The sequence below is a fragment of the Rousettus aegyptiacus genome, unplaced genomic scaffold (genome assembly GCF_014176215.1).
Source record: "Rousettus aegyptiacus isolate mRouAeg1 unplaced genomic scaffold, mRouAeg1.p scaffold_m13_p_16, whole genome shotgun sequence".
Taxonomy (NCBI): domain Eukaryota; kingdom Metazoa; phylum Chordata; class Mammalia; order Chiroptera; family Pteropodidae; genus Rousettus; species Rousettus aegyptiacus.
In genome coordinates this window covers 40,222,183-40,237,343 of record NW_023416291.1, presented here as the reverse complement: position 1 = coordinate 40,237,343, position 15,161 = coordinate 40,222,183, and the positions used below count along the sequence as shown (strand labels likewise).

Here is a 15,161-nt window from a genome sequence, read left to right as displayed (position 1 = left end):
ACTGAATTGTCTGGCTTTAGGGCAAGGGCTGGAGAGACAGCTTTTTCCCAGATAAAAGTGCTGGCAGAAGCCATTGTTCCTTTGTTGAGCCCTCCCTCCTCCTGGTGTGTAGTCGGCTGCCATATCTGAGTCTCTATCAACCTGGCTAACACTGTTCGCTCTGCCCTGATGATTCTCTGAGACCCCGCTCCACCCACTTGCCGTCTCCAGCAGCTTTTCCATACAAATAGCCTGTCTTGGCTCATGCTGTGGACTTCCCTAAAATCTCTCAAAGGTTCAAAAACCCTACACAAGTGGCATCTGGCCTTGGCATGTCCCTCTCCAAGCCCAGCACAAGTGACTTTTGGCCTCGGTTCACAGCTCAGCCTCTCCAGGCAACTCCAAGCCCAGCATAGGTGGAAAACATCTGCAGATTGCTTTGTGGCCCCTCCCAGGAGTCCCCAGGGCCAGGACACCTGGTGGCCACTTCAGACCAAGCCAGAGCACTACCCAGCTGCCTCCACAAACAACATACCCAAAGGGCAGATTCAGCAGGCACCGGAGTTCTGCTAAAGTGAATCCTGCTCAATAGGGTCAGACCCTGCACAACAGCTTTTCCACTGTAGTAACAGCCAGTTCTCACGATCAATCAGCCTGAAGGTCAACTCCTCCCACTGATGTGCAAACAGCAACCAAGGCTCAGCTACAACAGGAAGGCACATACAACCCACACAAAGGACACACACAGCCGGAGCACCTGGCTCGAGTAATCAGGGAGACTATGCCACTTGGCCCCATAGGACACCTACTACATAAGGCCACTCTACTAAGACCAGGAGACATAACAGCTCTACCTAATATATAGAAACAAACACAGGGAGGCAGCCAAAATAGGGAGACAAAGAAACAGGTCACAAATGAAAGGACGAACCCAGCTCCAGACAAAGAACTAAACAAAATGGAGACAAGCACTCTATCAGATGCAGATCAAAACTCTGGTTATAAGGGTGCTTAATGATCTCAGTGAGAACTTCAAAAAAGAAATAGAAAACATAAAAAAGAAACAGTCAGAAGTGAAGGATGCAAAAACCGAAATAAAAAAATATATTAGAAGGAACCAACAGTAGATTAGATGAAGCAGAGATCAAATCGGCAACTCAGAAAAGAAGGTATCAGAAAATACCTGATCAGAACACAAAAAGAAAAAAGAATCCAAAAATATGAGGATAGTTTAAGGGGCTATCTTGGACAACATCAAACATACTAAATTTACATCATAGGAGTTCCAGAAGGAGAAAAGAGAGAGTAAGAAATTGAAAAGCTATTTTAAGAAATAATGACAGAAAATTTCCCTAACCCAGAGAAGAAAATAGACATACAAGTCCAGGAAGCACAGAGAATCCCAAACAAGATGAACCCAAAGAGGCCCGCACCAGGGCTCATCATAATTAAGATGCCAAAAGTTAAAGACAAAGAGAGAATCTTAAAAGCAGTAAGAGAAAAGCAGTTAGTTACCTACAAGGGAGCATCCATAAGACTGTCAATTGATTTATCAACAGAAACTTTGCAAGCCAGAAGAGATTCAAAGTGATGAAAAGCAAGGACCTGCAACCAAGATTACTCTTTCCAGCAAAGCTTTTATTTAGAATTGATGGACAGATAAAGAGCTTCCCAGACAAGAAAAAGCTAAAGGAGTTCATCACCACTAAACTAGTATTACAAGAAATGTTAAAGGAATTTCTTTAAGAAGAAGAAAAGTAAAAAATATGAATAATAAAATGATAGTAACTTCATATTAGGAATAAATTATTTAAATGTAAATTGATTAAATGCTTCAATCAAAAGACATAGGGTGGCTGAATGGGTAAGAAAACAAAACTCTTACATATGCTGCCTAGAAAATGCTCACTTTAGATCAAAAGACACAGACTAAAAGTAAAGAGATGAAAAAGATATTTCATGGAAGCTGAAATGGAAAAGAAAAGCTGGTGGTAGCAATACTAATACCAGACAAAATAGAGACAAAGAAGGACCTAGAAACCCCACTTATGAACATTTATCCAAAGAAGCCTGAAGACCTATTTCAAAGGGACTTGTGCATCCATATGTTCATTGCAACATTATTTACAATAGCCAAGATATAGAGGCAACTTGGGTGTCCATTAGTGGATGAATGGATAAAGAAGAGGTGGTAAATATATTCAATGGAATATTACTTAGTCGTAAAAAAAGGAATGAAATTTTCCACCTGCACCAACATGGACCTAGAGGGTATTATGGTAAGTGGAGAAGTCGGAGAAAGATAAATGTTATACGATTTCACTTATATGTGGAATCTAGAGAATGGAATAAACAAACAAACAACAGAAACAAGCTCATAGATATAGGAAGCATATTAATGGTTGCCAGATTGGGGGTGGGGGATGGGTGAAGGAGGGAGGGGGATGTAGAGTATAGCACGGGGAACATAGTCAGTAGTATTGTAAGACCTATGTATGGTGTCAGATGGGTACTAGATTTATCCAGGTGATCACTTCAAAAGTTATATAAATGTCTAATCTCTGTGTTGTACACCTGAAACTAATATAATACTGTGTATAAAATGTAATTAAAAAATAGAATATAAAAATTTTTTAAAGTGTCAAGGAGAAAAATATATATATATTTACCATATGATCTAAATATACACTCCTATGTTTATTGCAGCATCATTCACAAGAGCCAAGATAGGAAAACAACCTAAATTCTCATCAACGGATGAATGGATAAAGAAGATATGATATATGTGTACAACGGAATAGTATTCAGCCATGAGAAAGGAGGACTTCCTGCTACTTGCAACATGATAGACCTTGAGCGCATTATGCTAAGTGAGATAAATGAGACAGAGAAAGACAAGTATTGTATGATATCACTTATATGCGAAATCTAAAAATTCAAACTCATAAAAAAAAACAGAATAGTGGTTATCAGGGGATGGTGGTTGGGGAATAAGATTGATGTTAAGGATATAAACTTACAATAAGTAGTAAATAAGCCATAGATATCTAACATGCAATATTATAAATATAGATAATAACATTGTACTATAGTCATCAAACTTGCTAAAAGACTAAAGTTTAATTATCCTGATAATTACGTAAGGTGAACAGAGGTGCTAAATATCACTACAATGGTAATCGTAATCACAATACATAAATATATCAGATTAACACACTGTATACCTTAAATTTACACAATGATATATGTTAAGTATACTCAGTTTAAAAATAAAATACTTACATGAATAATAAAAAATTTGTTTCTACCTTTAAAAAAGAAAAAGGAAAAAGAAAAACTGCCCTGAGTTCTAGCGTGGGGAAACATTAGTTTATTTCAAAAGGAACTGGATCTAAAACGTCTTCAAAGAGGCTTGGCAAAGTTTCCTGAGTGTGCCCTTCAGATCTTGATTTCGCAGGCTGTAGATGAAAGGGTTCAGCATGGGGGCCACCATTGTGTACATCACAATGGCTGCCATGTCCATCTGAGTGGCATGTGTGGATGTGGGCTTGAAGTAGACCCCAATGATAGTCCCATAGAAGAGACAGACCGCGCAAAGGTGAGAGCCACAGGTGGAGAATGCTTTCGACTTTCCTTGGGCTGAAGGCACCTTTAACACAGCCATAATGATAGGTGTGTAAGAGGCCATTATGCAGACAAAAGGGACTAGAATCACTGGGCCCCCAGTGACCAACACCAGCATCTTGTTGACTTGCGTGTCAGAGCAGGAAAGCTTGATTAAGGCATTGAGGTCACAGAAGAAGTGTGGGATCCTGTTGGTGCAAAAGGACAAATGGATCATCAGAACAGTGTGGACCATGGAGAGGAGGTTGGCTGAGATCCAAGGTACCACTATCAACGAAGCACGCCGAAGGCCACTCATGATTGTTGTGTAGTGCAGCGGGTGGCAGATGGCCAGGTAGCGGTCATAAGCCATGGCTGAGAGAACGATGCTGTCAGTTGCCCCAAAGGTGATTAAGAAATACATCTGGGCCAGGCAAGCAGAGGCGGAAATGGTGGTGCGCCCACACAGGTGGTTCAGTAGCATCTTCGGGATGGTCATGGAGGTGAAGCAGATGTCAAGAGACAAGTTACTGAGGAAGATGTACATAGGGATATGGAGGTGAGGGTTCAAGACAATGGCCAGGATTGTGAGCAGGTTCACCAGGCACCCAATCAGATATAGGGTGCAAGACAGCCCGAAGAATGCCTGCTGCTGCTGGGGATCCTCAAAGAGCCCAAGGAGGATGAATTCAGAGACCCAGGTCCAATTTTCCATATTTAGACAGTTCTAAAACCAGAAGCAAGGGCATTAACAGTGAGTGGACTCCCGGAGAAGAAATGGGCCACCTCATTGCTGTCCTTCCCACCCAGCTTTCTAAGTGCATCTTATTTAACCTCTCTGGGCCTCAGTTTCCTCATACGTTTCACAGTATTAATAATAATTCTCACCTCTTAAGATTGTTATAAAAATTAGGTGAGGAAAATATGTGTAAGGGGCTTTGATTCAAGTAATATGGGTGATTATTTTTATTAATGGGAACTCTCAATGATACTATCAAAATAGTGAGATGTTATAATTAGCTTGATTGTGGTGATGATTTTACAGTCTATCAAAACATCAAATTGTACACCTAATTATATACTATTTTTATCAGTCAATTATGCCTCGAAAAATGTGGGGGAAATAAAACTACAATAAACTACCTAAATATTGTCAGGATTTGTTTTAAAAAAATGAAAATAAAGAATAGATTGATTAAAGGCATCAACTATGAAGCCAGACAGCCTGAGTTTAAATCCCAGCTCTGTCACTTACTAGCTGTGTGACATTAGGCAAATTACTTAACATCTCTGTGCCTTAGCTTTCCCATTTGTAAAATGAGGATAATAATAGTACTTGCCCCATAAAGTTACTGTGAAGATGTGAAAGGTTAAAATGTAAAATGCTGAACCTTAAGTATTTTTCTGAAAGTTAAGTTCTCTTAGAATAGATTAGTGGTTGCCAGAGGCAAGAAATTGGGGGGCGGGTAGGGTGGATGAAATGAATGAAAGGAGTCAAAAGGTACAAAATTCCAGTTATAAAATAAATAAATCCTGGGGATGTAATGTACAGCATGGTGACTATAGTTAATAATACTTTATTGTATATTTAAAAGTTGCTAAGAAAGTAGATCATTAAAAAACCACATATGCTTTTAATGGATTATTGCAATTAAATTTTCTAATATTTTGTCTAGAAGTTCTGCGTGTGTGTCGATGAGAGAGATTGACTTGTAATTTTCCTTTCTTGTAATATTCTTGTCTGGTTTGGGTATAATAGTTATGCTGACCTCATAAAAAAGGTTAAGAAGTGTTCCCTATTTTTTTTTATTGCCTTGTGTTTAGAAGATGTTATTTGTACTATTTGTACCATTTGTACTTTGTAGAGATTTTCTTTTTTGACATAATATAGAGTCGGTTTTTGTGAATTATTCATGAATACTTAAAATAAAGAGTATTCTCTTTTTAGAATGCCGTTTCATCTAATTATTATTCATGCAGTTTAGACCTTTTATATCTTTAAGGTTCCTACTACAGTAGCCCCCCGCCCCCTTACCCATAGTTTCACGTCTCACAGTTTCAGCCACCCCTCATCTCTGGGGAGCAGAGAGGGGCTGGAGGTTGAATCAACAGCCAATAGCCAATGATTTAATCAATCATGACTAGGTAATGAAGCCTCCATAAAAATCCAAAAGGACAGGGTTTGAAGAGCTTCCTGGCTGGTGAACACATGGAGGTGCTGGGAGAGTGGCATATCTCGAGATGGAGACGGCATGGGGGTGCCACATCCCTTCCTACATAATTTTTAAAGCTTTTTTGTTTTATTATTAGTTTCAAATATACAGTACATTGGTTAAACATGTATATAGTTTATTAAATGATCCCCCTGATTACTCTGTCCTCTGACTCTACACATAGCCATTGCATTAATGATGACTGCATTCCCTATGCTGTGCTCCCCATCCCCATGGCCATCTATCAACTATTCATTTGTACTTCCTTAACCCTTTACCCCTTTTTCCCAGACCCGCCCCCCCCCGCCCCATTGAGTTCCCTGAACTCTCTCCTCCTGCAGCATCTGCACAAATCAACCATCTCCGAGCAGGACGATGACATTTATTCAGTGCAATTCACATTTGAGCTAACCACTTGACACATATCATTTCACTGAACCCTCAACAACTCCACGAGGCAGGCAGCTGAGGCTCCAAACTTAACTCCTGCTTAGAACTGGGACTAACTCCAGCCCAAGCTCCAGTTCTGGCATCTGCTCTTTTGACCAGCTCCGAATAACACTGCCCACCATGAGGCTCTGATACAGAGCACTTTAAGTCCTTGTGGGTGAAACTGAGCAGAGAGCTCCCAACCTCTGAGAGTAATTCTAGTGGGTCCTCCCCTGAGACCACTCCCCTGCAGCTTGTCTTCCTGATACACTTACTTGACCAATGGCTGCTATACCTCTGTCAGATCACAGCCCCCCCCCCCGGGGTTGAGTTTCCAGGGGTTGGGGGCTGCTGCCACACCAAGTTTGTTTTGTGGCTGTGAAGGAGGAACATGTTCTCTCAGGAAGCACACAGCAGAACCACCACCATCGGGTTTATACCAGACTCTCTGGCCCCTGGGAAGTGATGCCCAGAGAACTGGTTAGAGCAAATACTATTAGCTCATATTCCCCAGTGGGGCCTTTGAGCCTAGCAACCTCTGGGAAAGAACGTTGTCCCAGCAGCATTGTTTTTCTTCAGACCTGTTTCTCTTGGCTGACAGAGAAATAGCATGATACTCAATTTTCCCATTAAGAAGATTTAAATATTATTATTAATAACAGTTATAGTGTATTAAGTATTTGTTATGTGATTAGAGCTGTGCTAAGTGTGCAATGTCCCATAATTCTCACAAAAGCTCTGTGAGGAAGGAAATAGAATTTCACTTGCCCATCATCAAGCAGCTTGAAGTGACAGATCTGGGACTTAATCTGAGTAGTCTGGCTCCAGGACAAAACTAATGGATATAAATGGCCCTGAGCACACATATAAACAGATTTCAATAACGTTGTATAGTTGAATAACATTGCATTGTATGTATACAATCCAATGGTTTCTAGTCACTGAGCTGTGCAACTACCACTGTAATTAATTTTAGAATATTTTCAACCAAAAGAAACTCTGTACATTTTAGCACTCACATCGCACTTTCTACTTCTCTTCCAGGTCTGGGCAATCACTAATTTTCCTCCTGTCTCTATAGATTTGTCTGTCATGGAAATTTCAGGTAGAGGGAATTACAGACTTGTGTGTCTGGTTTCTTTCACTCAACGTAATGTCGTCAGATCCATAATTCATTTTTAAGTTGTTGAATAACATTCCATTACCACATAATACCATGTTTTGTTTATCCAGTCACTCATCGATGGACATTTGGATCATTTCCAACATTTGGCTATTATGAATAGTTCTGCTATGAACATTCACATATCAGGTTTGTTTGAAGACCTGTTTTCAATTCTTTTGGGTATACATTCAGGAGTAGGATTTCTGGGTCATATAGTAATTCCATTTTTACTTTTGAGGGACTGTCAAACTATTTTCCATAGTGGCTGTACTATTTTACATTTCTACCAGCAGCGGATGATGATTCCAATTTCTCTACACACTTGCCAACATTTACTATTTTTTTTTAAATTTATAGTCATTCTAATGGGTGTAAAGTGGTATCTCATCGTGGTTTTAATTTGCATTTTAATAGCGTTGAGCGTCTTTTCTTTTTTTTTAAAAAAAAAAAGAAAACTATAGGTTTATTAGTATCAGAAATGAAAGTCTAATGATTGTCCTTTTTTTTTTTAGCATCTTTCCACGTGCTGATACATTCTACAGAGTAGATGAACCTTAAAAACATCATGGTAAGTGAAAGAGCCAGATGCAGAGGGTAACATATTATGTGATTCCATCTTTATGAAATGTCCAGAACAGGCAAATCCAGAGACAGAAAGTAGACTAGCGGTTGCCAGGGGCTGGAGGAAGGAGAGAATGGGAAGTGACTGTTTAATGAGGAAGGGGTCTCCTTTTTTTCTGGTTTAAATTCTTTATCTTTAATTAGTTAAAAAGAACCATTCGTGATTACTTTTATATTGTATTCTTTTATCTTTTTCGTTTTTTAATGATGACATTGGTTACATTGTATGTTCACCTCCCATCGTTAGATTTCTTTCTGTCACCACGTATTTGACTCCTTTTGCCCCATCTACCTCCCCACCACTCCCTTCCTGGAAGGGGTCTCCTTCGAAGGTGATGAAAATGTTCTGGTTGCACAACATTGTGAATGTGCTAAAAGCTGCTGATTTGTTCACTTTAATGGTTAATTTTATGTTGCATGAATTTCACCTCAATACTAAAAAAGAAGTTCAAGCTCCCTCACGGTTTAAGAAATTGCAACAAGAACAGTAAAATATAACTTTTGGCCTGGCTGACTGATAAAAATGCACAACAGTATTGGCAAGGGTAAGGGGAAATGAGCATGCTCATGAACTACCAGTAGGGATGTAAACCAGTACAACCCTTTGGAGAGGGCAGTTGGTAGATGGAGTTTGACTTATTGAAGAACTATATTCTTGGGATCCTGGATACCTCAATTACAGCTTCTTCCAGAGTCCAGTGAAGCACATATGACTCAGAGAATCCACCAAAACCTGCCCAAGCTTCTGATATGGATTTGCAAATGGCCCCCTCTACCTACCATGTGTTTGCTCAGGTCTTCCAAGAAGTAGATGCTAAGATCGGATGAGACACACTAGAGTTTACAAGGGAAGACTTCTGTGAAGGAGAATGAGAAGAACCTGGAAGTGGCTGGGAGAGGTGTAGACTACTGGACATTTCTGACCCCCATGGAGAAGAGAATGATGGAGATAAAGTTGGATAAAAATATCTTAGACCATAGTGCAGTACAAGAAAGTTTCAGTAAAGCTGATGGGGAATGTGGAAGCCAAAGTTTCCATCCTAGGAGACCCACTGCTCTCAGATATTGGCCCTGGCGTGAATGTGATGGTGATTTCAGGTTGTTAGTCATTTGCATTCCCCACAGTTGTAGGCATGAGAGGTGCATTTCCATGGCTCTTCACATACGTTCATGTACCCAGAGCCATCTTAATATTTCAAATGACTCTTTTGTCAATTTGGTCTCAGGTTGAACCACATGATTTTCTAAGCTTGGAGAATGACCAGACTGAGTGCAAATGTGTCACTGTCTCGGGAAAAAATTGTCTCAATTTTTTCACTCCCCTCTGTCAGGTGCCTGTCAGGGACAGCACTGGTCCTCGTTTCTCTCTTTTGGGGCACTCTTAACCCTCAAGCCTACACGTAGGGTTGACCAGAAGCCTCAAGTAGCTCTAACATTTGCACCTATGCCTTGGTGGCATGAAATTTCACTTATAGATACGTCTGAGTCATGGCAGCCTGGTGGTGGTATAACACACTGACTTGGGGGACATTCTCTATGGACCCAATATGAGTTCAGGGCTCTGGGATACAGATGGGTCAACATCACCCTGAAGCCTGAGTTGTGTGTGGTCCTTTGCAATGTGCTATCATATGTTCATTTTCTGGATGCCATCTCCGATCCTCAGTTTCCAAGTGGAGTGGAAATAGTGCCAGAAGTCTTTTCGCCTCTGCATTCTCTGCTGCTGGCACCTAGCAGGGTTTCCCATACGCCAGCCACAGACTCTGTACCGCATATCCAGCCACCCACCAAGGATGTCCACGGCTCTCTCCTCCAATTTTTTTTTTTACGCTGTTGCTCTGTAGCATCAATGATTCCTTCCAATTAATGTCCTCTTTAGAGCCCTGGGTTTGGTCCCCAGCTCCATCTCTAACACACATTTGCCCTCAAGAAAATAAATTAACACAAACCTTTGGACTTCAGTCTCCTCACCTGTAAACTGGGAGTACTAAAAGCACTTCCTTGCCAAAGTGGATCTCACAATTGTTCATATTATAAGAACATGCTATGTGACACTATGCCATCAGAAAATCTGTGTGTTGGACATTCAACACCAGGCTTGAGAATTTGAACTCTGGGAGTGGCTTTGCCATTGCACTCCATACAAGACATAGATGATTTTTTTACTTTATGATGGTATGAAAGTGATATGAGTTCAGTAGAAACCATACTTCTAGTGATATGCTACAGTACAATGCTCTCTTGTGATGCTAGGCAGGGGCAGCGAGCCACAGCTCCCAGGCATGAAGGCAAACAACCAATACTGTATAATGTATACATTGTGTTAGATTATTTTGCCCAACTATAGACTAATGTAAGTGTATTGAGTATGTTTAAAGTAGACTACGCTAAGCTATAATGTTTGGTAGGTTAGATATATTTTGACTTACAATATTTCAACTTAGGATAGGTTTCTTGAAATTTAGCCCCATCATTAGTCAAGGAGCATGTCTATATTGAGTTTCGACTGTGTGCCCAGCACTGTTACAGGCCCTAGGGACAGAGAGATACATCATGTTCAGTCTCAAACCCGTTATCTGTCACAGTGTCCTGCGCAGGGCTGTGAGGGAGACACCTGCTGGCGACTTCTGGGAAATGTGGAGGAAGAAATGTTTTCTCTGGGACTTAAAGGAAGAATAGTTCTCTTGACTGAAGCAGGGGAAAGAAAGTTGCTGCTGCAGGGACTGACCTCAATAAAAGTATAGAGTAAGAAATGCATGGTTGGATGATATCCACATGCTAGGGCAGTGGGGAGAGATTAGTTATGAACTAAAGGCTGGACTATCGGGGTTGGAGTGAATTCCGCAGAGGGCAAGGGACATGACCATGTACTATCTTGTTCCCTCTAGTTCCCTACAGGTCTATTTGACTGGGTGAGCACCTTCCTGTGCAAGGGAGCCTTGGACCAAGTTGCCGGTGGAGAAGTAGTAACAGGAGCTCTCAAACACCTGCCAGGCAATGGGCTGTACTCACAGGTGGATTCTAGGGAAGGAGGCAGACTATCCTAGGGCTGAGATCTGGATGTCTCCTCCAATTCTAACACCCTACCCTAATAATTGTGTATCTCTAGGCTAAAGTGAGATGGGAGTATTTTTGGCTTCTCGAATGTGCCAGCCTCTCTCTCTCCCCAGGTCCCACCGCATCTTTCACATCTTTCACACTTCACTCCCGTCTGCCTCAATCAACCAGTCTCAGGTCACGTGTAATCGCTTCCAGGAAGACTAGCATGCCTCCCACGTCCCTGACTGGTTCGGGTTTCTCTCTGACTCCTAGCTTCCCCTGAAGTCTCCATCACATGGTGTTGCCATTATCTGGTTATATGTCTGCCTCCTACAGATCTCCTCAGGACAGCGATGGCAGCTCACTGTTTGCATGTGGTGTTCCCAGCACCTAGGATGGTAAATATTATATAGAAGAGTAAGTATTCGATAAATATATACATTGAAGAAAATAATGAATAAAGGACATGCATGGTGCCATGAGACCCTATAGTGCAGGCAGGGGAATGGGGGATGTGCCATCTGGGCTGAACTCTGAAAGGGGAACAACAGTCCCCAGCACAGTATCAGGGAGAGAATTGCAGGCAGAAGAACTAGCATGAGCAAAGGCGTGGAGAAGTGCTTGGAATGGGGTCAGGGAAGGCTGGGGGTCAGACCAGGTTCAAAATGTGAAGGGCCTTGAAGTCACCTAAAAACTATAGCTCTAGAACCCAGGGGGAAGGGTGGGCTGGAAGGAGAGGATAGGGAGAGGCCTGAGTAGCCAGCCTGGCGAAGGAAGATGCCAACCTGGATTAAGTGTCTAACCAACACTTTTCTCTAAGCTCTATCCCAGTGAGAAGCAGAAGAACCAGAATGTAGGAGAAGTCTTGGGGAATTTCCTGGTATAACTCAAATCAGGAAAGGACATCAGAGGGACAGATATTCAACCAATAAATGAATCCAAGGCTAAGGAGAAAGATCTTTAATGCTGCTTCTGTATGCCCAGACAGGTCAGCATACAAGGGTAAGGCCACAGAGGAGGTTAATATTAAACCAGAACTGGAATGGAGGAGATCAAGGTCACAGTTCAGCTACATCATACAACCCTGCCTGGAGGAAGTGCTATGACCTTGGACAAGTGATTTGGCCTTTCTGGGCCTCACTTTCTCTTTTGTAAAATGAGGTTAAATTATACAGATAAGAGACACAATACATGTAAATAGCCTGACACAGAGTAGGTGTTTGATTGAGGTGAACTTCCTCCCTCAACCCCCATTTTTAATTTTTCTTGAACTATGAACGCTATTATTTGTCTCACAGATATTTATTGAGCACCTACTATGTGCTGAGCAGTATGTGGCCACTAGAGAAACAATGATGGATTACCAGTCTTTTGAACCACAGCCTTGTAGCTTTGCTTACCTTTTCTTCCAGGCAGGACTCATGCATTTCCAGATCTCTGCACTGGGTTTGACCTGGGGCAGGAGTGGGGGGTGACCAATAAATATTGGTTTAAGTCTTTTCACTCCCCAAACATTTATCAGTATCTGAATAACTTACGTGCTCACCTGTCTCCTTCCTTTGTCCAGGAGCTTTTAGGAATAAAATTTGGGTCCCTGTCATCTTTCATTTCTAGCACAAACTCGGTATTACCATAAATATTTACAGAATAAAATTCCCACTAAGGATTGGACAGTTAAGTCAAGTTGAAGAGCTCTTTAAATCCTCAGTCAACCTTTTGCTCAAGAGATCTCCTCTTCTCTGAGATAAGTGTTGTCTGGTGGTAAATGAAGAAAGGATACCTCATGTTTGATCTGCTCTTTGACAACTAGGTTCGGTCAGTACAGGCCACACTAGCTGGTTAGTTTGATAAGCATGACCAGCCTCAGTACCTAAAGACCATACATGAGATAAGTCTTCTCTCCAGGTCAGAAGAAATCCAACCCCAGCACGTATATCTTGAACAGATGTGTCAGAAACACCTGAGACCATTGCTGGGGAGACTGCTGTGGCCAGAACTGATGTAATACTTGCTCTTATAGACATTACAGTGGGAGGAAGAAGGAACGTGATGAAAAACTGAATTTAGTAAAGAGAGTGAGGAGTTTGAGAATGTGAGGTGTTAGCCTAAAAATGAAAAGGCCTTTCAAAGTGAGAGGCAACAAGTATTTATTCGAGATCAATAAAAATAGCTGTTCTGGAAGCACTGATTCATGTAGCACTGATTTGGACAGAAGCCCAAATAGAGCCTTGATTAGGACACAAGGGCAATGGGTATTTATGAGGAAGGGGAGGGGAACAATTACATCAAGAGAAGAAAGGCATTTCTATTAGTGCAGATAATATAATATAGTGATGCTAATTGTAAACAATTTTAAAAATTTTTTCAATCCAGTAGTCGTAGTCCTGTAGTCATCATAACTGTTTCTTGTTATCTTTGAAGCAGTTGTTTGGGACACAATGTTGCTTCGGGCCCAGTCCAACAGTTATTTTGCCCTGTTTTAACATTCCAAATGTTTATTTGGGATGGCGGCTCCAGTTCCATTTTAAAGTGGCTCTGTTTTTTGGTTTGTTTGTTTGTTTGTTTTTTGACATTGTCTCCCTTTGGTCAAAATCTTTCCTTTAAAATATCACTGATCAGTTGTTAAAACATCTTTAATCCTCCATTGTCAAGTGGCTCATTTTGGATATGTCGTGCCATTGTCAGTCCCTCGTCTCCAGGGAGGCTCATTCCCAGTGTGTCATGTCCCACATAGGAGAAGAAGATTGTTCTCTTTCCTTAGGAGCCTTAGGTAATTGACTACAAGAGCCCATGACCTAATCCACAGAGAGTAGGGCAGGCTGTGGTGGAGTAAGGGGATTCATGGAGAAGGTGGTATTTTAGGTAAGACATTCTGCTCCAGAGTCAGAGGAGAAGAAAAGGTGCCCCAGGCAGAAGAGAGAGCATGTACAAAGGACCCGATGTGGGAAGATGATTGCCCATCCAAAGAACAGAAGACCAATGTGACAGGGGTCTTGGGCAGCAAGGAGGAAGGATGGCTTAAAATGACAGACAGGGATCAGATTACAAAGGACATTACCCCATAATCCCAATAGGTACAAGAGGATACTCTTTTACCCTGGGGATACTGGCTATGACACACACACACACACACACACAAGGGTAAGTGGGATCCTATGATACCAATCACACTGAAAAATGAATTTCAGATAAATTAGGGAATGGTCATTCACAGTTCAGAAGGATTTTGAGGCTCATAGACTTGCCATTAAGGTGTCATGAGTCATTTGTTTTTCTCAGCAAGTATTTTTTGAACACCTATTAGGTGCCAGCCTGTGGGAACACAATGGTGCTACCCTGTCAGGGCTGCCAGTCTGGTGGGGGAGGAGGGCCGGTGTTGATCAAGTGCCATACGTATGACACAGCACAGTGAGCATTACAATGAAAGTAGAACATTGAAAGTAGAAGCTTCAGCCGCACTCAGAGCTCCAGAGACCTTCTCCTCCATGCACACACAGCAGCATGAGTGCTCACAGCGGCCACACTCAGTGCCAGGTGCATTCCCTGCTACCCAGGGCACCACATCTAATGCTGTAGTATTTGGCTATCTGATGCTCCAAGCATTTGCGGCTCAGAGGAGGAGAATGCCACTTCCAATTCCCATTTTCATCTCTTGACACTAATCAAATGCCAAAGTTTGGGCTTGAGCCTAAGTGGCAAAACTATCTAGAGACCATTGCTCAGAAGTAGGATGAACCTGTGGCTCTGTTTTCATCTTTGTCCTGAGCTATACATCAGACCTCATCTGCCTGTAGCTCTGTGGCTGCTCCTTAGGGATTCTTTTAATTTGCACAAATGAGGTGGAGGCAGGGAACTTAAGTTAACTTTTAATGAGCTCCCACGTGTCACTGAAAATCCCAGGGCTTGTTGTCTAACAAAACTTGAAATTGGTTCCTTGGGGTTACTATGCCAGCAGAGTTTGGCGGAGTGTGCAGGATGCATGTCCCACTACACTCTTTAACACCACAAGTTGATAATATTTTTAATTTATCTATGTTCTCAAGGAAGAATGCCCAGAAGCCTTGACTAATGGGCACAGAGGGCACTGGGGTGGGGCTGGAGGTGGCAGGTTC

General features: G+C 41.7%; 1 protein-coding gene across 1 annotated transcript; it reads right to left on the bottom strand.

The window, feature by feature from the left end:
- Positions 1-3,370: 3,370 nt before the first annotated feature.
- Positions 3,371-8,371, bottom strand: LOC107517206 (olfactory receptor 1361-like). The gene is made up of 2 exons (XM_016157665.2): positions 8,303-8,371; positions 3,371-4,309 (listed from the first exon to the last, which is right to left on the bottom strand). Exons 1-2 carry the CDS (start codon positions 8,369-8,371, stop codon positions 3,371-3,373), a joined length of 1,008 nt encoding a protein of 335 aa, XP_016013151.2.
- Positions 8,372-15,161: the final 6,790 nt, after the last annotated feature.

What these genes read in the sequence shown, in the direction of transcription:
- LOC107517206 (XM_016157665.2), bottom strand. Translation starts at nt 8,371, where the DNA reads ATGTTGTGCAACCAGAACATTTTCATCACCTTCGAAGGAGACCCCTTC. An exon ending in AGGAAGGGAGTGGTGGGGAG is followed by an intron (nt 4,310 to 8,302) that starts GTAGATGGGGCA and finishes TTCTGGTTTTAG; the next exon opens with AACTGTCTAAATATGGAAAA.